At 39.7% G+C, this 25986-nt stretch overlaps 1 protein-coding gene across 1 annotated transcript in view; it reads right to left on the reverse strand.

The window, feature by feature from the left end:
* Positions 1–25986, reverse strand: part of LOC130034972 (contactin-associated protein-like 3) — a 201278-nt gene that overhangs the window by 72197 nt on the left and 103095 nt on the right. Inside the window, exons 10-11 of the mRNA XM_056126469.1 lie at positions 22757–22922; positions 1672–1778 (exon numbers count right to left, since the gene is read on the reverse strand). Coding sequence (XP_055982444.1) covers positions 1672–1778; positions 22757–22922 — 273 coding nt within the window. The remainder of the gene's footprint in view (positions 1–1671; positions 1779–22756; positions 22923–25986) is intronic.

A 25986-nucleotide genomic window follows, 5' to 3' on the forward strand; every position in this document is an offset into this window, starting at 1 on the left:
AATGAAACATAACCTCTAATAAGAAGAACTGGTGGTGGTTGGATGTGCTCATTTTTATACCATGCTCTGCGGGTAGGGCGTTCGCCTTACAAGCGGCCAACATGGCCGACCCGAGTTCGATTCCTCCGCCCCTCTCGGAGAGTCCGGCAAGCTACCGAGAATATTGGATATGCCAGACACAGTAACAACAAAGTCTCCAATGGAGACGTTACTGGGCCCGCTCGAGCAAATCGACGATCAACGGGAGGGCCTTTACCTTTACCTTTACCTCTTTACTTAAAGTCCCAGGGAAGGAAGGTATGTATTAAGAAATGAGAACAGTGCTATACAAATAAGGGGAAGCTAAGACAAAAGCCAATAATTAGAAAACCATGAGAATTTCAGGACTCTACTAAGAGAACTCACTGTCACTGTCACTGTCCTTCAGCTGTTCATCGATTTGCTTGAGCGGGTCCAGTAACGTCTCAGATTTGCTGCTACTGTGTTTGGCATATTGAATATGTCACGGGTAGCTTGCCAGGCTTTGCCGTGCAGGCAAGGTACTCTCGGTAGCTTGCCGGGCTCTCCGAGAGGGGCGGAGGAATTGAACCCTGCTCGGCCAGGCCAGCTATGCGCAAGGCAAACACCCTACTGCTGTGCTATTGCTCCAGCCCACTAAGAGGAATAAGTGGGTCTAATCATTTACTGGTCAGACAAGTTTGGTTAGCTTTAAACTTGAGAGAATTATTTTTCAGGAAAGAGAATGCCGATCAAGACAGAAGAAACATAATCGACTGGAGATCAAGAGATCTGTCTTAAAGCAGTCTGACCATGTACTCATTTCCTCTTTCATAAATGTGAACTGGAGATCATTGTACTTACCTCCAGGATGCTTTTAAATATTAGATAAATTAAAATTTGTGGACAGATAGTAAATTCCAGTATGTTATCATCATAAAAATTTATCATGAAACCCAATAACTTGTTTTGCTACAGAACTCAGAAACTAAAATTGGCTCAAATTTAAACAGGGTAAGTTATATATTCTAGATTTAAAAAAAAACACTTTATAATTTTTTTCATTACTTACTATTGCTTGGGCTGGAGCGATAGCACAGCGGGTAGGGCGTTTGCCTTGCACGCAGCTAACATGGCCGACCCGAGTTCGATTCCTCCGTCATTCTCGGAGAGCCCGGCAAGCTACTGAGAGTATCTCGCCCGCATGGCAGAGCCTGGCAAGCTCCCCGTGACGTATTCGATATGCCAAACACAGTAACAAGTCTCACAATGGAGACGTTACTGGCCCCGCTGGAGAAAATCGATGAACAACGGGAGGACCGTGACTGTGACTTACTACTGCTTACCTTCTATTTTTTCTTGTCTATTTATTGATGTATTTCTGTAAGCTGTCATGACATCATTAGAAATTAAAATTTGTTAAAAGTATATCAGACAGGTTTGTTCCTTGCTGGGAAAGCCCATGTTATCTCTTGAACATTTGTCTCTTTCTTTCTCTTTTCTCAAATTTGTCTAAGTAAAACCATTTTTAAAGCAAATTAGACTCAAAGTTGAGTCTCTGTTTTCTGCTATCATTTTTACACCATATGTTTGCGCAGATGCATATAAACATAGTTATGAGAAGGAAAATCGGAAAATAATGAAGAAGGAGACTAAGCAGTTTGCAAGGCTTACAGGAATGGCATGTAGCACCTGTGTAACCAGTGTGCTGGCAATCGCAAGAGAAGGTGTCCCAGGACTGAGAACATACACCCCCATGTTCACAATAGCTGGGCAGGCACCTAGAAGAAGACATACACACTATTACTGCCCAACTCCATCAGGAGTTATATGCATCTTAGTACTAATCCGCTGCTAGAAAAATTGGAGGAAGACGAACTCAAAAGAAACAACAAAGATAACTAGTTTTGTCAACATGATTTCCTAACATAACACCACCATGGTCTAATAAATTTAGTAGAGTCTACCAAAAATTACATACTGGGGATAGATACACTCACTGTATATTGTATTATATCAGGAAATAGGCTTGCTTTTCCTAAAATGTAATAAAATTAATTCCATAGAGGACCACGGTATAAATTGTTTAGAGTGACCATACACAGCACATGTTACTAGCCTGCATCTCTGTATGTGTAGTATAGTATAAGTATAGGAAAGAAAATATTATTAAATATTCTCCCTTTTGAGAACTCTCCTATAGAAAAGCACTTGGGTTGAATATTGACCTATTTTGGCAATGGTACATGAGTACATTGCTTTCAGCAGTGGACCAACTCTCATTTCATTCTTATCCTATAACCCCAGCCATATGAAAAAAAACAACACATACTTATATGGTAAACATATGCTTAGGGTGCACAAAATTCTGAGTTATCTCCCCAGCACCAAGTGGTCCACTGAATACTGCCAGTTATAGCCCTGGTGAACCACAAGCACCACTGGCAAAAGTTTCTCCAGAAGCATCTTTTTTAAAAGAAACTTAGGCTTCAGCCAAATGACAAATAGGACAAATGCATAAGAGGACTATAAAGCATCCAACTCCACTGACCGCAGATGACTAACTTAATAATAGCCACAGAACTGTGAATTTAACCAAGAGGATTTTCAATCATTATGTTTTACAGTACTTTATTGTGCAGCTAAAGCTAACTGCTCTATGAACCTACCATTAGAATTTGATGCCCTATTGATTTAGTAAATAATTGCAAATTTTAAGAGAAATAAGAAATTAAAAACAAAATATATCAACAAAAATGAACCAGTGGAATACAATACAGAGCCACAAATTAAAGTTACCAGAATATGGACAGCCAATTCACTTATTTCTGAGTTGGGGAGCCCACAACTGGTGGTAGTCAGGTCTTACTCCTGGCTTTGTGTACAGAGATGACTTCTGGTGAGGCTTGGGTGTATGGTATGGGGAATCAAGCTAGGCGCTTCACATGCAAGGAAGCATCCTTAACTGCTGTACTCTGTTGCACTCTTTCTCTCTGTCCCCACAATTTTACTATTTTTTTTTAATTTTTTTTTTATTAGTGAAACACCATGAGTTACAGTTGTAGATTTACAATTTATTGTGCTTGGGTTTGATTATACAATGATCAGATACCCATCCCTCCACCAGTGCCCATTTTCCACCACCATGGATAATATCCCCCCCACCCCCATTCCCCATCACCCCCTGCCTCTGTGGCAGGGCAATCCCCTGTGTTCTCTCTCTCCTTTTGGGTGTTGTGGTCTGAAAAAGAGGCATTGAGTGGCAAACATGTTCAGTCCATAGTCCACTTTCGACATGCATCTCCCCTCCTGGGAGGGTCCTCCAAACACCCTTTATTTGGTGTTCCCTTCTCTGTCTGAGCTGCCCTTTCCTCTAGAATGCCCGACTGGCCACTAAGCTATGGAGTAATCCTCCTGGTGCTGATCTCAGCTATTCTTGGGTATTAATCTCCTATTTTGTTACTTTATATACCCCAGATGAATGCAATCTTTCTATGTCTATCCCTCTCTTTCTGACTCATTTCGCTTAGCATGATACGTTCCATGTTGTACCACTTGTATGTAAATTTCATGACTTCATCTTTTCTAAGAGCTACATAGTACTCCATTGTGTAGATGTACCAAAGTTTCTTTAACCAGTCATCTGTTCGTGGGCATTCAGGTTTCTTCCAGTTTCTGGCTATTGTAAAGAGTGCTGCAATGAACAAACAAGTGCAGATGTCACTTCGACTATACATTTTTGCCTCTCTGGGATATATTCCCAGGAGTGGTATTGCTGGGTCAAATGGGAGCTCAATTTCTAATTTTTTGAAAATCGTCCATACTGTTTTCCAGAAGGGCTGAACCAGTAGACATTCCCACCAACAGTGAAGGAGTGTCCCTTTCTCGCCACATCCACACCAGCATCTGTTGCTTTTGTTCTTTTGAATGTGGGCCAGTCTCTGAGGTGTGAGATGGTATCTCATTTTGGTTTTGATCTGCATCTCCCATATGATTAATGATGTAGAGCATTTTCTCATGTGCTTTTTTGCCATTCAGATTTCTTCTTTGAAAAAGTTTCTGTTCATTTCATTGCCCCATTTTTGGATGGGGTTGGATGTTTTCTTCTTGTGGAGTTTAACCAGTATTTTGTATATCCGGGATATCAACCCCTTGTCGTATGGGTATTGGGTGAATATCCTTTCCATTCTGTAGACTGTCTTTGTATTTTGGTCACTGTTTCTTTGGAGGTGCAGAAGCTTCTTAGTTTAAGATAGTCCCATTTATCTATCTCTGTTTTCACTTGCTCGGCCAGTGGCGTGGCATCTTTGAAGATACCATTAGCTTCAATGTCATGGAGGGTTTTGCCAACTTTGCCTTCAATGTACCTTATGGTTTCTGGTCTGATGTTGAGGTCTTTAATCCATTTTGATCTTACTTTTGTACACGGTGTTAGGCAGAGTTCTGAGCCCATTTTTTGCATGTAGCCGTCCAGTGATGCCAGCACAATTTGTTAAAGAGGCTTTCCTTACTCCACTTCACATTAATTGCACCTTTATCAAAGATTAGATGATCATATGATTGAGGGGAGATGTCAGTGTATTCAACCCTGTTCCACTGGTCTGCAGTTCTGCCTTTATTCCAGTACAATGCTGTTTTAATCATTACTGCTTTGTAGTAGAGTTTGAAGTTCGGGAGGTTGATTCCTCCCATTTTCTTTTTCCCAAGAATTGCTTTAGCTATTCGTGGGGGCTTATTGTTCCTTATAAATTTCAGGAGTGTTTGCTTCATTTCTTTGAAGAATGTCGTGGGTATCCTTATAGGGATTGCATTGAATTTATACAATGCTTTCGGTAGTATTGCCATTTTGACAATGTTAAGTCTCCCGACCCATGAGCAGGGGATATCTTTCCATTTCCTCATGTCCTCTTTTATTTCCTGAAGTAGCGTTTTGTAGTTTTCTTTGTACAGGTCCTTTACTTCCTTAGTTAAGCTGATTCCTAAGTACTTGATTTTCTGGGGCACAATTCTGAATGGGATTGTTTTTTTCATGTTGCGTTCTTCTCTCTCACTTTTTGCATATACGAATGCCATGGATTTTTGGGTATTGATTTTCTATACGAGTCTATTGTTTCTAGGAGTTTTTTGGTGGAGGTTATAGGGTTCTCTAAGTAGAGTATCATATCATCTGCGAATAGTGAGAGCTTGATTTCTTCCTTTCCTACCTGAATGTCCTTAATATCTTTTTCTTGCTAATTGCTATTGCAAGTACTTCCAGTACTATATTGAACAGCAGTGGAGAGAGTGGGCATCCTTGTCTCGTCCCTGATCTTAGAGGGAAGGCTCTCAGTTTTTCCCCATTGAGGATGATGCTTGCTGTAGGCTTGTGGTAGATGGCTTTAATTATGTTGAGGAAGGTCCCCTCTATACCCATTTTGGCTAGGGTTTTCATCATAAAGCGGTGCTGGATCTTGTCAAATGCTTTCTCAGCATCTATTGATATAATCATATGCTTTTTATCTTTTCTTTTGTTGATATATATGATATATATATCTATTATGTTCATTGATTTCCGAATATTGAACCATCCTTGCATCCCTAGGATGAATGCTACTTGGTCATGGTGTATGATCTTTTTGATGAGTAGTTGGATTCTATTTGCTAGAAGTTTGTTGAGGATCTTTGCATCTGTGTTCATCAGAGATATCGGTCTGTAATTCTCTTTCTTTGTGGTATCTCTGTCTGCTTTTGGTATCAGTGTGATACTTGCTTCGTAGAAAATGTTCGGAAGTGTGCTTGGTATTTCAATTTCGTGGAAAAGCTTAAAGAGGATTGGGAGTAAGTCCTCTTTAAAGATTTGGAAGAATTCACTAGTGAATCCATCCGGACCAGGACTTTTGTGCTTGGGGAGACTTTTTATTACCATTTCAATTTCCTTGATGGTGATTGGTCTGTTCAGGTATTCCAGGTCTTCTTGGTTCAGTCTTGGGAGTCTGTAGGAATCTAGGAATTTATCCATTTCCTCGAGGTTTTGATGTTCCATGGCATAAAGTTTCTCAAAGTACTCCCTGAGGATCCTTTGAACTTCTGTAGTTTCTGTTGTAATGACCCCCTTTTCATTTCTGATTCGGTTTATTAGGGTTTTCTCTCTCCCTTTCTTTGTGAGTTTTGCTAGAGGCTTATCAATCTTGTTAATTTTCTCGAAGAACCAGCTCTTGGTTTCATTGATGTTTCGGATTGTTTTTTGGGTTTCCATTTCGTTAATCTCTGCTCTGAGTTTTATTATTTCCTTTCTCCTATTCGGGTTGTGCTCCTTTTTTTCGGTCCTTCTGCAAGCTCTTAAGCTGTGAGGTTAGGTTACTCATGTGTGCTCTCTCCTCCTTCCTGAGGAATGCTTGTAGAGCTATAAAATTACCTCTTAACACAGCTTTTGCTGTGTCCCATAAGTTTTGGTAACTCGTGTCCTCATTTTCATTCGTTTCTGGGAATCTTTTGATTTCCTCTTTGAGTTCCTGTCTAAGCCACTCGTTCTTCAGAAGAGCACTGTTTAATTTCCAGGTGTTTGATTTAGTTTTCTGTTTTTGTATGTGATTTACTTCTAATTTCAGCGCATTATGGTCTGAGAAGATTGTCGATACAATCTCTATCTTCTTAATTTTTTGGAGGCATGTTTTGTGGCTCAGCATGTGCTCTATCTTGGAGAATGTTCCATGTACGGTTGAGAAGAATGTTTATTCAGCTTTTTGAGGATGAAGTGTCCTGTATATATCTACTAAGTCCCTTTCTTCCATTGTTTCCCTCAGATGAAGTATGTCCTTGCTAAGCTTGAGTCTGGTTGATCTATCAAGAGGTGACAAAGCAGTGTTGAAGTCTCCCACTAGAATTGTGTTGCTGTTGATGTCTTTTTCCAAATCTATGAGTAGTTGTTTTAAGTACTTTGCTGGTCTCTCATTAGGTGCATATACATTTATTATTGTAAGTTCTTCCTCTTGTAATGATCCTTTGATCAATAAGAAATGACCTTCACTGTCTCTTATGACCTTCCTCACTCTGAAATCGATGTGGTCTGATATTAGGATGGCTACCCCAGCTTTTTTCTGGGAGCTGTTTGCCTGTAGGATTGTTTTCCAGCCTTTGACTCTGAGTCTGTGTTTGCTTTGACTATTGAGATGTGTTTCTTGCAGGCAGCAGAATGTTGGGTTCAATTTTCTAATCCATCCTGCCACTCTATGTCTTTTAATTGGTGCGTTTAGCCCATTGACATTGAGAGAGATTATTGTTATGGGATTTTGTCCCATTGTTCTGTTGAAATTTGGTGTATTTGAGGGGCCTTTCTTGCCTTAAAGTAGCCCATTTAGTTGTTCTTGTAACCATGGTTTTGAGTCTATGAAGTTCCTGAGCTCTTGTTTGTCTGTGAAACTGTGTGTTGTTCCTTCTATTATGGATGAGAGTCTCGCTGGGTAAAGTATTTTTGGGGAGGCATATATTTCATTGAGTTTTTTCACTATGTCCCACCACTGTTTTCGGGCCCTGAGGGTTTCATCAGAAAAATCAGCTGTGAATTTTAAGGATGCTCCTTTGTAAGAGATTTCTTTCTTCGATCTTGCTGCTTTCAGAATTTTGTCTCTGTCTAAGGTTTTGGTCATTTTGATCAGAATGTGTCTTGGGGTATTTTTATTCGGATTTCTTCTAGCTGGTACCCTTCGGGCCTCCTGAATATGGTCACAAGTTTTCTTCAGCTCTGGAAACGTTGTAGCAATGATGTCTTTGACAGTTTCTTCTTCATCAAGGTTTTCTTCCTGTACCTCTGGGACTCCAATAATTCTTATGTTACCCCGCTTGGCTTCATCCCAATCTTCTCTTGCCATCTGTTCCCGAATTGTGAGTCTCTTCTCCATTTTCTGCTCTTTTCTGGAGAGTCTCTGAACTTCATCTTCGAGCTCACTGATTCTGTTCTCAGCAGCTGTTACTCTGCTGATGAGGCCTTCCACTGAGTTTTTCAATTCGCTTACGAGATTTTTCAGGTCTGACATTTCTGATTGCATTTTCCTCATTTCTGCCTTCAAATCCTCTTGTCTTCTATTGGCATTGCTTTCCATTGTTTCTTTTAGTTCCCTACGCATCCTAAGTAGCTCCCTCCTGAATTCCTTGTCAGAGAGGTTGTCTAACACTGCAGTACTGTTGGTGCCATCTGGGCTAGACTCTTCAATAAGAAAGTTTGGTGGGCTTTTGCGTTGCTTTACCATTGTGAAAACTGTGGTTTAGTCCTTAACATTCACTGTCAATATTCTGCTTGATATGCAGTGTGAGTTAAGATAGGCTTATGAGTTATTGGCTACTGTGTTTGTAGTGACTGAGCTAAACTAGAGAAGTTTCCATCGAAGAAGGTAGCTTATGGTTCCTATGACATATGTAGTGGGAAAATATTACGCGGCCACGTTAGCGGCCGCGGCTCCTGAAAGAGTCCGTGGCACTGAGTGAGGAGTTGGGAACGTCGATGGAGCTAGCTGTGCATGCGCAGAGAGGGTCCCAGGCCCTTGGGGGCGGGCTGTACCTGGTTGGAATATGAGCCGTTCGCTTGGTTGCCCAGAGCTGGGCCTCCGTGCCTGTCCCACGTATACCAGGGGTAAAACCGGCTTTCTAGGAGGTGGTGCTAGCTGAACATGCGCACAGAGGGTCCCAGGCCCTTTGGGGCGGGCTGTACCTGGTTGGAATAGGAGCCGTTCTCTTGGTTGCCCAGAGCTGGGCCTCCGTGCCCGTCCCACGCAGACCAGGGGTAAAACCAGCTTTCTAGGAGGTGGAGCTAGCTGGGCATCAATTTTACTATTTTTTAAGGAGAGCATGAAAAGCAGTTTTGAAGAATTACTCTTGGCTTTGTGTTCAGAGATCATTTCTAGGTACACTGAGGGGACTTTTTTCTGTGTTCTGTAGTGAAGCCAGGCCAGTCATATGCAAGGCAAATGCCATAGCTGATGTACTATTTCCCCAGCCCCTGTCAATTTATGACAAATAGGCTAAGAATATACAATGAGCAAAGGAAATCCTCTTCAACAAACACTGTTGAGAAAATTGAACAGCTACATTTTAAAAAGTAACCAGATAAATATTTAACATCAAAAGAAAAAATAATTTTAAATGGATTGATGGCATGGATTAACTCCTAAACCATACATAAGAAAATATGTGTTACACACTAGATATTGATACATACTAGATATTGATAACAGATATTTGCAGTCTCAATTTTAATATCAAGTGCATCAAGAGTTAAAATAAGAGTGAAAGTAGTATTAAATCAAAATATGAAAAGGTTTTGTATGGTGAAAGAAACTACTACCAGAGCAAAAAGGCAGCCTAATAATTGGGAAAAGATATTTTATACATCATGTACTCTACAAACAGGTTTGTATATAATGCATGAAGGAATCACACAACTCAACTAAAACAACAAAATTCAACACAATGCAAAATGGATATTAATCTGCATAGACTCTTTTAAAAATAAAAAAAATATAGGAAGAAAGAAATCGAAAGATGGCAGTGTGAACATGCAAAAGTGCTCACTCCTTATCATCAGAAAAATGCAAATCAAAATCACATTGAGTTCTCACTGCATATTTGTGACAATGGCCCTTATCAAAAAAGCTCTGCAAGAGCCATAGAAAGGCCAGGGGTGGTCTATTATATCAAGGAGGCATGGGACCTCTGGCACCATAAGGACAAGACAAAAAAAATTTTTTTAAAGATCAGAACTAGGGGCTGGAGAGACAGCACAGCGGGTAGGGCATTTGCTTGCACGCGGCTGACCCGGGTTCGATTCCCAGCATCCCATATGGTCCCCTGAGCATCGCCATTCATTCATTGCACACAGCTGACCCAGATAAAATCCCTGGCGTTCCATATAGTGCCCTGAGCACTGCCAGAATAATTCCTGAGTACCAAGTCAGGTTACCCCTAAACATTGCTGGGGTGTCAGAACAATAACAACAAAAAACTGCATCTCTAATGATTATTAAAAACATTTACGGTGCACTGTGGACAGGAAAAGAGACCTTAATTCAGTACTAATCCATAGAAAATAGAAAGTTCAATGAGATGCCATTGCATATCTTATAATATGGATATTGTAATAATAATGATAAAAAGAAAGTTTAATATAGCTCAGTGATAGACTCTCACTTTGCATGTGAGGCCTGGGTTCAATCTCTGGCACCAAAAAAATAAATAAATAAACAAAATTAAAACTGAAAATTAAAAGAAGTCAAACAAGTGATGGTGAAGATAATGTAAGCTCCCCGTGACGTATTCGATATGCCAAACACAGTAACAACAAAGTCTCCAATGGAGACGTTACTGGGTCCGCTCGAGCAAATCGAAGATAATAAATTACTGAAACAATATATTGATATGGGGATGTAAAATGGTGCTTTGGCATTTGTTATAACAATTATATAAAGCTACTGGAGCGGTAGCACAGTGGTAAGGCGTTTGCCTTGCACGCAGCCAACATGGCCAACCAGAGTTCGATTCGTCTGCCCCTATCGGAGAGCCCGGCAAGCTACTGAGAGTATCTCGCCCGCACGGCAGAGCCTGGCAAGCTCCCCGTGATGTATTCGATATGCCAGACATAGTAACAACAAAGTCTCCAATGGAGACGTTACTGGGCCTGCTCGAGCAAATCGACGAACAACGGGAGGGCCTTTACCTTAACCTTTACCTTTACTGACCACCCAGCAAGTGTATCACTGTCACTGTCACTGTCCTCCTGTTGTTCATTGATTTGCTAGAGCGGGTCCAGTAATGTCTCCATTTTGAGAATTATTGTTACTGCGTTTGGCATATCGAATACATCATGGGTAGCTTGCCTGGCTTTGCCATGTGGGCGAGATACTCTCGGTACCTTGCTGGGTTCTCCAAGAGGGGTGGAGGAATAGAACTCGGCTTGACCCGGCTGGGTGCGTGCAAGGCAAACGCCCTACCACTGTGCTATTGCTCCAGCCCTGCAAGTGTATATGCTAGAGTATATATCCTAGAAAATTGAAGATTTAGTTGCAGATAACAACTTGTGCAAAAGCATTTGTATCAGCTGTAGCCATAACTCAAAACTCTAAACATTCATAACCTAAATTTCATAGCAACATTTATCAGCTGATGAATGGATAGCTATATTTGGTATGATTTTACAGGATGCAGTATTTTTTAGCAAATATAGTGATAGCTACTTTTCCTAAAAGCATAAAGATAAAGCGCATGTTCAATTTCCTAATTTACAATGTGTGTTCCCAAACCATTAATTATCTTCATGTGATTTATGATTTTTAGTGAAAATAAATTTGTACTGAAAAACACCACCTTGCACACAAACTTGACGTGGTTCATAAAATCATGATTTGCTTTTATACCCTCCTAATTTCAATTTTATTTTCAATAGGTTGGGTCTGGGGAGATGGTAGAGCAGAAAAAAGTTGTTTGCCTTGCATGCACTTGATCCAGTCTATGCCTGGCAATCTCTGTGGTCCTCAAGAACTGCCAGGAGTGACCCCTGATAGCAGAACAAGAAGTAAACCTAAACTTTATCGGGTGTGACCCCCAAACAAACAAAAAGAAACAGTGACCATGAAATTGCTGATACTGAAATGTATCACATAGTAATATTCAAACAGAAATTGTCCAACAGAAAACTATAATTCAATCATTTAATAAACAAAATGAGCAAATACAATGACAAGAAGATCACTTTCTTCCCAAGCATACAAAAATACAAACTATACACACATTACGAAAGTCTATGCTGATCGCAACACTGAAAACATTTTATAATTATTAAGAAGACAAAAGATATTGACCTTTCATGAAACTTGCTTGTCAGTGAATGGTCACGGAGAGTACTATGCTAAGTGAAGTGAGTAAGAAAGAGAGGGACAGACATAGAATGATTGCACTCATATGTGGAATATAAAATAACACAACATGAGACTGACACCCAAGAAGAGTAGAGACAATGTCCAGGAATATTGCTCCATAGTTGGAAGCCTGCCTCATGTGCTGAGGGAGAAGGCAGCTGGACTAGAGAAGGGATCACTGAATCAATGATCATTGGCAGGGTCACTTGGGATGGGAGATGCGGGCTAAAAGTAGATAAAGGACCAAACGTGGTGGCCTTTCAGTATCTGTATTGCAAACCATAATGCCCATAAGTAAAGAGATAGTAAGAGGGAAATTGTCTGCCATAGAGGCAGGGGGATGGGTGGAGCATTGGAGGGGGTATATTGGGGAGATTGGTGGTGGAAAATGTACACTGGTGGAGGGATGGGTGTTCTATTACTGTATGACTGAAACTCAAACAAGAAAGTTTTATAACTGTGCTGACAGTGATTCAATAAAAAAAAATGGAAAAAAAATGTTACTGACCTTTTTAAGAAGAGTAGTAGGCAAATATTTTCTCCCAGTCTGTGGAGTGCCTTTTTATTCTGGCAATGATTTATTTTGTGGTACAGAAATTTCTTATTTTGAAAAAATTCAACTTGTTTAGTTTGCTACCATTTTCTTGTCCAATGTCAATAAGTCATTGAAGAAGCCTCTAGATTCAATGTCATGAAGGGTTCGTTCTATGTATAATTTATGAATTTGAGTCTCAATATTTAGGTATTTGAGCTATTTTTAATTGACTTTTATGCATAGTGGGACATATGCTATTTTTAATTGACTTTTATGCATAGTGTGACATAAGATTCATTTTTCTCATCTGGCTGTTTAGTTTTTTTCCTCAATACTTATTGAAAGGTGGTTAAATGTACCACTTCTTTATGTTCCCCAGATGAATGCAATCTTTCTGTGTCTATCCCGCTCTTTCTGACTCATTTCGCTTAACATGATACTTTCCATGTAGTACCACTTGTATGTAAACTTCATAACTTCATCTTTTCTAACAGCTACATAGTATTCCATTGTGTAAATGTACCAAAGTTTCTTTATCCAGTCATCTGTTCTTGGGCACTCAGGTTTTTTCCAGATTCTGGCTATTGTAAAGAGTGCTGCAATGAACAAACAATTGCAGATGTCACTTCGACTATACCTTTTTGCCTCTCTGGGATATATTCCCAGGAGTGCTATAGCTGGGTCAAATGGCAGATCAAATTCTAATTTTTTGAGAGTCGTCCATACTGTTTTCCAAAAGGGTTGGACCAGCCGGCATTCCCACCAGCAGTGAAGGAGGGTTAGACACAGAAAGATTGCATTCATCTGGGGAACATAAAGCAACAAAAAGGGAGAGTAACACCCAGGAATGGCTGAGATTAGTACCAGGAATTTTGCTCCATGAATGGAAGGCCAGCCACAGGCTCTAGATGAAAAGGAAGCTCAGATAGAGAAGAGAGTACCAAATGAAGGGTGTTGTGAGGGTCCTCCCAGGGTGGGAGAAGCATGCTAAAAGTAGTCGATAGACCAAACATGATTGCTACTCAAAGCCTCTCTTGCAAAACACAGTACCCAAAAGAAGAGAGAGAGAACAAGGGGGAATACCCTGCCACAGAGGCAGGATGGGACTGGGGGGGGGATGAGGGTGGGGAGGGGGATGCTGGGACCATGGGGATGGATGACGGGCACTGGTGGAGGGATGGGCACTTGATCATTGTATAACTGAAACCCAAGCACAAAATTTGTAAGCCTATAACTGTACCTCATGGTTTTTCACTAATAAAAAAAGAAAACAAAAACAAACAATGGAAACATCAAACCAACCCTTGACAAAAAAAAAATAAATAAATGTACCACTTCATGTTATTAACTCTTCTGTCAAAGATATATATATATATATATATATATATATATATATATATATACCTGATGACTGATCTTTGGGCTCTCAATTGCATTTTATTTATCTGCATCTGCCATTTTCCCAGTGCCACACTGTCTTTATTAATATAACTTCATAGTATGATTTAAAACTGGAGTGAGAAATGTTTCCATCTCTTTTATTGAAGGATGAAGAGTTATGCCATAAAAATTTCAACAGCACCATTTTTCATTTGTCTCTTTAAAATTTTTCATTTGTCTCTTTAATATGTCATGGGTATTTTCATAAGGACTCCATTGCTTTGGGTACGGTTCTCATTTTGACAAAATCAATTCTTCCATGATCAGGGAATATATTTCGATTTTTTGTGTCTTCTTTAATTACTTTTAGTAGTGATTCATAGTTTCTTTATATAAGTCTCATATGTCATTTCTTGTGTTAAGCTGATTCCTAGGGACTTTATTTTGTGGTCTGAAGAGGCTAACTGTGAAGCACTTAAACAACTTAACAAGAAAAATACTCCAATAAACTTCATCCAAAAATAGGGAGAAGAGATAAACAGATACTTCCTGAAGAAAGACATGCTGTTGGCCAATGAGAATATAATTAAGAAAGAAAAAGTTCTGCATCAAGGGGGCCAGAGAGTACCGTGGATAAGGTATTGTCTTGCATAAGACCTATCCAAATTCAATCAGAGGCAGGGTGGGAGGGGGGGTGGGGGGGATATTATCTATGGTGGTGGAAAATGGGCACTGGTGGAGGGATGGGTATTTGATCATTGTATGACCAAAACCCAAGCACAAAGATTTGTAAATCTACAACTGTACCTCATGGTGCTTCACTAATAAAATAAAATTTAAAAAAAATAAGAAATCATAGGCTTTTACACCTGAGAATAAAATGACCCCACTGAGAAAAAAAAAAGAGAATATGCCCTGTTGGGGGTATGATGCCCCCAGCAGGTCGGTCTGTACCTGTGAGGCGAGTGCATCAGCAGCCTGATGGCACCGTCAGACTTTCAGATACCCCAAAATTGCTGCTGTGCCTTTGGGCAGACCCCAAAAGCTTGGGGCAAAGTTTACCAAGAAAGTAAACGGCCAAAAGTTAGGTATGTGGGAGACATACCCACAAACCACCCCTGGCCCAGCTATATAATTGGAGGCATGGCCTCTCTGGTTCCTGATCGAACTGATTAACGGCCATGATCCTAGAGACTCAGAAACAAATCTCGGAACCCAAAGGCTTTTGGCAGAAATGTGTCCTATTCCTGCAGTAGGTTACTGGTGCTGGGCCACTTCAGGTGAGAATAGGTTTTGTGCCTTGGCTGTTCCTCCTGGCAGCCTTGGCTGTTCTCCCTGGCGGCCCACCATCCTCCAGAGGCCACTGGACAGTCAGGTTTGGGCCTGCAGTGACGAGATACATGGGGCCTCACCAGACGGGGGTGAAACCGGCCCTTTCCCCCCATCCCAACGAGACCCCGAGTTGCCACCTACGAACGGCCTCTCTGGCTCCTGATCAAGCTGGCTCCTGATCAAGTTGATTAATGGCCATGATCCCAGAGACTCAGAAACAAATCTCAAAACCCAGCAGCTTTTGGCAGAAATGCATCTGGACCATATAAAAGGTGGCTGCCACCTCAGAGCTTATAGGAAAGCCAGGTATGAGCTGGTGGTGACGGGGCAACTGTAGTCTCATGGGAAGGGGGATGGTACCGGCTCATTCTTCACGCCCTACCGAGGTCATGAGTTGCCCCCCACGAGTGGCTTTCCAGCACGGCCATGGCTCCAGAGGCAAAAGAACTTAGTCCAGAGTCTGGCCACTTGCGGCAGAAAAATTAATGAACCATGGGTTAAACTATGGCACCATGCCTCCCCGGGAGGGAAATGGTGTTGCTCCCTTCCACCTCCCATCCCTCCCCGACCCCTCCCCGGCAGCAAGGTGGCTGCAGCCTCAGAGCTTATAGGAAAGCCAGGTGTGAGCCAGCGGTGACAGGCAACTGCAATCTCATGGGAAGGGTGGTGATAATGGCTCGTCCTTCACGCCCTACCGAGGTCACGAGTTGCCCCCAACGAGTGGCTCTCCGGCACAGCCATAAACCAGATGTACAGAAAACAATCTCGTAATTATCTGGCTCTTTGCAGAAATCCAAAATCGCAGCCATGTGATATTATATGATTCTCATAACCAGCTATAGAAAACAAAGTATTTCACAATGTCAGCAATTCTTATTGTTTGGGGAGAAATTCTAAACAGTAATGGTGCATTTTTTGTTGAAATAATGAATGTAATCAATGCAGAGAAGAGTTAAATAGAAATCATCTGCCTCATAGGCATTGGAAGGGCTGGGAGGGGGGTATATTGGGGTTCTTGGTGGTGAAAAATAAGTACTGGTGAAGGGAAAGGTGTTTGATCATTGTATGACCGAGACTTAAACCTGAAAGCTTAGTAACTTTTCCCACAGTGATTCAATAAATAAATATAAGAAGAAAAAATAAATAAATAAAATTATGAAAAAAAAGTAATTTGGAGTTCATGCCCAAATTTTATCAGCTAATCAGTGGCTGAATGAATAGCAGTACACCTACATTAAAAAAGAATTTGCCCTGTTAAAGTTCTTTTCAACTTTGAGATTTTTCTTTCTATAATATTAGGTAAAGGTAAAGGTAAAGGCCCTCCCGTTGATCGGCGATTTGCTCAAGCGGGCCCAGTAACGTCTCCATTGGAGACTTTGTTGTTACTGTGTCTGGCATATCGAATACTCTCGGTAGCTTGCCGGGCTCTCCGAGAGGAGCGGAGGAATCGAACTCGGGTCGGCCATGTTGGCCGCGTGTAATGCGAACGCCCTACCCGCTGTGCTTCTATAATATTACTGATTATAAAAAAATGAATAATAGAAAATTCTGACTCTAGTCCTCAAAACTGTGCTCTTCCCCCATACTGCTTCATTGAGAGATACACACCATGATCCAACCAAAACTGAAGAATTACTCTTTTGGCTCGACTCATTAATGATCCATCATTCACAGTCATGAAGCAATTAACTTGTGATTCTGCTCACCTAATACTCATAAATCGCTCTATAATTTGTTTACAGAATCTCTATTCCCTATTTCAAACTCCCAATCTTCATGATTCAGACCAAAATATTTCACCCTTAAATAAGTTGCCTCTTGTGTTCTTCTCTGCTGTCTTCACTATCATCATCTTCACCAGATGTCAGAGTTTTGCTAAATAGTATAAAGGGGGACCTGGCATTGAGCCCTTCAGAGATATTTTAAGAACATTAGGTCAACACGTAGAGCCTCAGATGACTCCCAGGCCTCTGTGGTATACCTCTGTCATACTAGTTAGTACCATCTCCCATGTGCCCTCGTCTATTCCTCTAAGTCAGCGTTGCTAGTGTAGAAATCTTTAAATGGATCAAACTTAATTGCCACACTTTGGGCTTCGATACAAGACTCTGCCTTGCTCTGGACTGCTGGCTTCTCCCACTTGATTCCCACCCACATTTTCATCAAAGTTTAGGTGTGCCTTAATAGTAATATGTGGTTCAAATACAGAGAACTACCCCCCAGGTGCTTACAACCCCCAACTTATTATTATTCTATAGTAGCAGCTTTTATTTTTCGTGTAAAGAGAAAACTATATTTAGTTTTTAAGGTAATAGAGCCTTAGTGTCATGGATGGGCAAAATCTTGCTTCACTGAAAAGCATTTTACAAAGGCTAGCAGCAGGCCAATGGCCTACAGACCATTTTAAACAAAGACTAGTAGTGATATTCCAAGAAATTCTCACTCTGGACCAGGCAGCAGGGATGACACAACTGAAGCAAAATGCATCTTCTTTACTATTTATTTAAATGAAGTAAATTGTTGTGTCTTTTTGAAACATTGGAACACTGCAAAAGCACTAATGAAGAGATTCTGTTCTTGTAATAGAATTAAAATAACTAATAAAAATGGGTTGGAGTGATAGCACAGCAGTAAGGCATTTGCCTTGTGCGCAGCCAGCCCAGCCGAGCTGGGTTCGATTCCTCCTCCCCTCTCAGAGAGCCCAGCAAGCTACCGAGAGTATCTCACCCACACACCGAAGCCTGGCAAGCTACCCATGACATATTAAATATGCCAAACACAGTAACAACAAGTCTCAAAATGGAGACGTCACTGGACCTGCTTGAGCAAATCGATTAACAATGGGAGGACAGTTTTGTCTGTTTGACAGATTAAAAAACAAAGAATACCATGATTTATCTAAAAACATTTGGGGATAATATTTTTAAATAAATGAGATGGGGGGCAGAGAGATAGTGCAGTGAATAAGATATTTGCCTTGTACACAGCAGACCTAAGTTCAGTCTCTGGCCTGTCAGGGACCCTGCAACGCTGTCAGGAGTGATCCCTAAACACAGAGCCAAGTAACAAGCTCTGAGCACCACTGGGTGTGACAGAAAGAAAGAAAGAAAGAAAGAAAGAAAGAAAGAAAGAAAGAAAGAAAGAAAGAAAGAGAGAGAGGGAGGGAAGGAGGCAGGGAGGGAGGGAGGGAGGGAGGAAGGGAAGGAAGGAAGGAAGGAAGGAAGGAAGGAAGGAAGGAAGGAAGGAAGGAAGGAAGGAAGAGAGGGAGGGAGGGAGGGAGGGAGGGAGGGAGGGAGGGAGGAAGGAAGGAAGGAAGGAAGGAAGCACAATTACAATTAGATGTGGCTTCAAAATCAAAACAAATGAACAAACAAACAAAAATCACCTTTAGTAGCTATGTCAGACATAAAAGAAGTGAGTAGCTCTTTCATACATAAAGATTTGTGATGCATCTCAATTTTTGCTTAAAGGATATAACTTCATATTTTATATATCTCCAGAGATTTCAGCATATTTTTGCATTCCATTTTATGAATGACATGGAAAGCTTATTTTCCTTTTTTATGTATCATATACACATATATACATATGTATACAGTGTAGCAGTGAAATAAAGGTAGATACACTTTGGTGGGTGCTAAAGGATCTTTGCACACAAGAGGGAAATGTGGAGTCCCAATGTGAGAGAAATACTGTACATCACATGCTGTATTCTCTGAGATTCAGAAAAAATGACAATTTGGCCTCTCCGAGAGAACTGGGACTTCTGATCCTTCTAGCTATTATAGCCCCAGTGTGTGCCTTACCCTATCTCAGAGTTAACATCTCTGACCCTCTCTCAAGACCAAGATTCAGGATTCTATATGTGGTTCTATAATTTACAGATGATATCAGTTTCTATAACCAAAATAACATGCCTAATATTAGCTCAGTGAAGAAATTCTATTAGAACTGAATTTCTGAAAACAAATAAGAATAAATACACAAGCCATCATAACATATGAGACAGAGCAAAAATAATACTAAAAGGAAAAATTTTAACAATGAAGTTTTACATTTACAAAGAAAACAAAAAGAAAATTAAGTTCAAGTAAATAATCTACCTTACCATGTTAAGGAATTAGGAGAAAAATGTTAAACTTAAAGTCATCAGAAAGAATGAATTTTTAAACTCACATGATGTCCCAAGACTGAATTAAAAACAAGTAAACAAACAAACAAACAGAAAGCCTTAACAGGCTAATACAATAATACTATTGAAAAATAAATCATAAGTCTCTCCAAAACAAGTTTGTGTGCAAATGGATTTAAGGGTAAATTCTACTTTAAATAAAACCCCATCTTTAAAATACAAGATCATGTGGGGGGCCAAGGAGATGACTTTGAGACCCAAATTTGATTCCCAGCACTACAAGGTCATCTAGCACTGCGAGAAGCAAAACAAGCAAACAAAATCAAAGCCCCGAAGATATGTTTTCTATCTTTCTTAAGATCTTTAGGAAATCTGAACAGGAATTCTTCCAACTACTTTATGTGAGGAAAACACCAAAAGACAAAAACCAAAAGCAGTAAAAACTAAAAAGAAAAAAAATAGAAAAGAAGAGAGAGAGAGAGAGAAACTGAATATCAATATGCGTATAAAAACCTAGATGCAAAGATTTTCAATAAAATGTCAATGAGCTGAATTCAACAATACATTAATATTATCATATACCATAAACAAGTGGTATTTATTTTTGGGATGTTAAACCATATCAAAAAGAAAATTTTTTTAAAAATCACATGATGACATAAATAGATGTAATTTATGATCAAAGCATAATGAAGTGGAAGGTATTCCTCAATATGGCAAATGCCATATATAGCAAACTCAGTAAATATCACACTTATTTAAAAACAAAATGCTTTTCCTAAGAAACAACAAATCAACTGTGTGCATTCTTCCCACTATTATGAAATACAGTAGTCAAAAGTTTCAGTCAAAACAGTTAGCTAAGAAAAAAAAAAGTAAAGGAGATTTAACTTTAAAAAGTAAAGTTCAAAAAGTAGTTAAGTATCACATTTTATAAATAACATGACAATATGTTAAGAAATCCCTGACAGTCACCATAATACTAGTAGAAAAAAAAAGTTTCAGGGAAAAAATCTGTATAATTCTAAATGTTGCATTTATAGAGTAAAATAAGAAACTAAAAGAGAAACCAAAATCTATATCTCATTTACTATACCATCAAAAATAAGTATTTAATAGTAAGTTAACAAATAAGGTTAAAGATATACATAGTAAACTACAAGTTACCATAAAAAAGGGAAGCTACAAGGAAATGGAAAAAGACTACATGTTCATGGTTTGAAAGAACTGTCATTGTTAAAATGACCATTTTACCCAAAGCAATAAATACATTTAACATAGAATAGACACTGATCAATTTGTGTGAAGCCACAGAAACTCCAATGAGCCAAAGAAATTATGTGGAGAAATAAGATGAAGGGCACTGCATTCCCTAACTGTGCATATAAAAAGCAAGAGTATCAAATCAGTTTAGTACTGGAACAAAGGTGGATTCTCAGACCAATGGAAAGTTAACTTATAGCAAAGAAGGAACAAAACTGTCTCAATAAATTATTTCTGGAAAACTGGGTTAGCCACAGGCAAAAGAATCACAAAAGTTAACTCAAAATGCATCATATAACTAAACGCTCGACCCACATTTTAAAAATACATCAAAGAAAGCACAGGCAGAAAAGTGCATAATAATGACTTCAGTGGGGAGTTTAATGACTTAATACAAAAGTAAAAGCAATGAATGGGATTAGATCAAAGTAGCTCTGAGTCACAAGGTGAGGAACAGATGGAGAATGACTGCATTCATTTGTGGTATATAAAAATAATATATAGTAGAAGACTAATATCCATGTCCAGGGAAAACAGGGGCTAGGAGGACTGGTCAATGGTTGGAACTAACCACAAGTGTGTGGGGGGCTGAGGGCAGGTAAGGTAGAGAAGAGACTAGTATGACAGAAATAGCAGGAAATGATCACGCTGGACAAAATCTGAATGATAAAACTAGGTGAAGGGATATTCTTGATAACTTTCAGTACCAATACTGCAAATCACAATGCCCATGAGGAGAGAGGGATAGAAGGAGAGAGAGAAGAAAAAGCCAGAGAGTGAAAAGTCCCTCCCATAGAGGCAGGCAGGAGGTGGGGGGTGATAGAAGGGAGCCTGGGGACACTGGTGCTGGGAAATGTATACTGGTGGAGAAATGGGTGTAGGAATACTGTATGACTGAAATCTAATCATAAACAGCTTTGTAAGAGTGATTCAATAAGTAAAAAATTTAAAAGTAGCTCTGTACAATAAAAGCTAAATGGTAGAGAAAATATGCATATCTGGGACTGGCGTGACCATATAGTGGGTAGGGTACTTGCCTTGTACTCGTGACACTCAGGTTTGACACCCAGCATTCAATATGGACCCCAAGCAATAGCAGTAGTTATTCCTGATTGCAAATCCAGGAGTTAACATTAAGCACCGCCAGTCTGGCCAATAAAGAACCAAATAAACAAAAAATATGCACATCTAGGAAAAAAGATAATATCCAAGATAAGTTGAAAACTGAAAAAAAAAACCAACAACAAAAAAGTTTACCAGTAAAATGGCGAGAAGTGTTACACAGTCGCTTCTTCAAACAAGATATACAGAAGGCAAATAGGTACCTGACAAATGTGTATTATCAATGATTATCGGGAAAACGAAAGTTAAAATGCCAAAAAGACATGTCATAACAGTGAGACTAAACTATGTGAAAAATATTGGAAACATGTAATGAGAAGATTTAGAAAAAAAGGAGCCCTCATTTACTTTTGGTGGAGATGAAAAAATGATTTCAGTCTTTATGAAAATCAGTATGGAGATTTTCCCCCAAAATTAAAAATAGAATTAACATGAGATTCAGCAATTTCACTCCTAGTTATCTATTCCAAGAATATAAACCATTCATTGAAATTATGTATGCACAGCAATTTTCATTACAGCACTATAGAAAATAACAAAAATCTGAAAACCACTCAAGTGCTCAATGGCAGATGAATAGAGAAGTTACAGTATGGGGTTGTGATGTTCAAAAGATATTTGCATGAAAAACACTAACAGTATTGCAAATCCTGGTACCTCAATAAAAGTAATTTTAAAAATCAGCCTGTCAAGGAGACAGGCCTAGCGAGATATCTATTAGGGTTGTGGAGGTGGGGGTGGCCTTCAATGGACTCTTCAGTAGACTGTTGTTTTGGCCAGTATCCCATTCTGTACAAGGTTTTCAATATCTTTTGTGTTTTCAATATTCTGTTGTGAAATTATAAAATTGTTTTGTCTTGGTGTCATACCGAGGTTAGAGAGAGACTATCTGTGGTATTAAGATAGAACCCATCTTGGTCACATGCAGAGAAGTTTTCTTACTCACTGTACTAAGTTTTTTTTTTCTTCATGTTTAGCTTGTGCTTATTTTACCCTTTGGAAGGGGTATCAGGTGATGATAAGAAAATCCACTTTTCCAGCTCTTGATTTGTTACTTAATCTGCTACCGAAATTTGAAAACCTGTATATGTAAATAATCTAGTAACTCCTTACCTGTCAGTCAGGCTACAGATGTCTATTTGCAGGTCATGGAAACTGCCCAGCTTCTCCTGCTGCACTGCGATGAGATCCACCTCCTTGTGGCTAACAGAGATGAGCCGCATGCAGCCCTGAAATCCAGGATTTCTGCATCCAGAGCCAGAGTTGCTATCAGGACAGCCTAAAAGGGCAAGCATACACACACACAAACACACACACACACACACACACACCACAAAAAAAAAAAGTTACACCACAGTGTTTATTGTAGAAACTACCCCTGGGAATTACACTCCTCTTCCCTTTGGAGCAGGACAGAGTGCTAGGAAGTTGACAGGAACAAGAGTTTCTGGTATTGGTAACAAGAAAAATACAAACTAAGGCCAAATTTATGGAATGACCAGAAGAAGGTAAGGGGTAAAAGTATAGAGTTAGTGAAAATCTGTTTTAAGCAGAACTTGGTTTTCTTTTTAAAAGCATAGGTTTCCGTGCCCATGCTCCAGACAGTTCCTCGCACCCAGATCCACCCAGCCTGCCTGACCCATGCCATCCTCCAGTGCTTCCTGCATCCACCCCATGTGCCAGGTGAGTGACCAGAAGCCGGTGGCCATTCCTCCTTTTACGCTGCAGTCAGCCTCTCAGACCAGGATACCACCTACAGCCTGGCAGGGGGCATGGCCTCTGTGGCAGGGGGTGTGGCCTTTACAGTAGGAGGTGTGACCTTGGGGTGGGGCCAGTAATCTTCCCCATTCCTGGCACCCTGGAGTCACATCCCACTCTTCATTACTTAATTCCATGAAGAACATCCTAGCTATTTCAAATACAATTGGCCAAAAGTCCACTAGTCTATTACAATTTCACCAAAACACCAGTGAACATAAGAAGCCACACAAGCTCATTCTAATAAAAGATCACAGGTTCACCAGAGGCCTCACATATAGAGGAGCACCTGAGAGGAAGGACTTATAGAAGGTGGAAAACATGACCACCATCAAGTGAGCTCATCCAGAATACTTTCTCGCAGCAAGAGGAAATAATGATAGTGAACTAGAAGGCCCCACCTCCATATAACCACGACAATATAAAGAAGCAGCTCAAATTCCCACAGGAGGAAAGGATTAAGAGAAGAGTCCAGAAGCCTCAGCAGGCGTTACCCACAAATACAATCTCTCCGGTAAGGGATTTAGAGATGAAATTTTGAAGATGTTCAATGAACTCAAGGAAATGGAAAAGGCATACAGTAAGTTAAAGGAGGACATGAAAGAAAGAGTGGAATGACAGACAAGAAAATACAGGAAGAAATGAGAGCAGAAATTAGAAAGCTACAAACAGAAGTGTCACTAATAAAGGATTCAGTAGATGAAATAAAAAGTCAGTGGGTGCCCTCAAACATAGGATGGCTACAGCCGAAGACAAAATCAGTGAGCTTGAAGATGAGCTACAGAAAGCTTACAGGCAACAATAAATAATGGGGAAAAAACCTCAAAATAGCTCTGGAGTGAATCAGAGACCTAGGGGGTGAATCAAAGAGAAACAACATTAGAATAATTAGAGGACCAGAAGGACTGGGAGGCTAGCCCAATGAAAAAGTCACAGTTAAAGATGTCATTGCTGGAAAGTTCCCAAAGCTGGAGAATGCAGGCATCCAGATCCTAGGACCCGGAGGGTGCCAGCTAAAAGAGACCCAAATAAAAAGACTCCAAGACATATCATAGTCAGAATGATGGATGCCACGGATAGAAACACAATACTGCAAGCAGCAAGGTCAAAGAAGAAAATCACATACAAAGGAGCATCCCTTAGATTTACAGCAGCCTTATCAGAGGAACCTTTCTAAGCCCAAAGACAATGGTGAGATGTAGTGAAAAAAACTCAATGAAATGAACGCCTCACCAAGAATACTATATTCGGCTAAACTCTCACTCAAGCTTGAAGGAACAATACACTATTTCATGAATAAAAAACAGCTCAGGAACTTCAGACTCAAAACTAACGTTAAAAGAACTAAATGAGCTACTGTCAGACAAGAAAAAAATCCTACAAGCACAAAAAAACTCTACAGAAAGATGGCACAAATCCCCATGGCAATAATCTCTCTCATTATCAGTGGTCTAAATGCACTAATTAAGAGACACAAAGTGACAAAAATGGGTTCAGAAACTGAACCCAACATTCTGCTACCTATAAGAAACACATCTGAACAGTCAGAGCAAACACAGACTCAATGGTCAAAGGATGGAAAACAATCCTGCGAGCAAAGAATTCCCTCAAAAAAGTTGTGGTGGCCATCCAAGTATGTAACCTCATGGATTGCAGGTTGAAAAAGACTAGAAGAGACAGTGAAGTCTATTTTTAATAAACAATGGATATGTACAGCAGGAAGAAATCACAGTCCTAAACGAATACACACCTAATGAGGGACCAGCGAAATACTTAAAACAGCTGCCAACAGTTTTAAGTAAAACATTGCTAGCAACAAATAGTTGTTGGAGACTTCAACACCGCCTTGTCACCTCTGGATAGAGCAACAAGATTAACACTCAGCAAAGAAACATTGGCTTTGAAGAAAGAGATAGAAGAGAGAAGGTCTACACAGGACTTTGCATCATCCCCAAAATGAATACACGTTCTTTCCAGTGCACACGGAACATTTTATAGAATAGAGCACGTGCTGTGTCACAAAACACACCTCAAGAAAATCAGAAAGATAGACATCATATAACTATCCTTTCAGACCACAATGCACTGAAGATAGAACTTAATCATGCACAGACACAGAGAACCAAATCACCTGGAAATTAAACAACTCAATGCTGAACAATGAGTGGATCAGAAAGGTAATTAAGGAAGAAATTAAAAGCATAAAGAATGACATTACCATGATACTGAACTCAAACTAATGAGCAGGTTTGATAAGAGGTACTAAATAGAAAGTGTTTGAAAATAAAATGAAATAAAAATAAATGTCATAAATTGAAAGTGAAAAATAAATTTTGTTTATTAAAATTCATGCTAAATACCTAACTTCTGTGTGTCTGTAGGCATGCGCAGGCATACTTTTAAAGAATTTTTATAACAATTGTTTTGCACCTCTAAGATTTATATTTACATTTAAAATATTTTGTTGAACTGGACACTTCAGTCAATATCATAAAGAATTAAGAACTATCTTGTATTGCCATGTCAATGGAAAATATGAAGAAAAATATATAAGAATACTCCTTGTAGGGCGTTTGTCTTGCAGT

The sequence above is a fragment of the Sorex fumeus genome, unplaced genomic scaffold, assembly GCF_029834395.1.
Source record: "Sorex fumeus unplaced genomic scaffold, SorFum_2.1 ptg000063l, whole genome shotgun sequence".
Classification (NCBI taxonomy): domain Eukaryota; kingdom Metazoa; phylum Chordata; class Mammalia; order Eulipotyphla; family Soricidae; genus Sorex; species Sorex fumeus.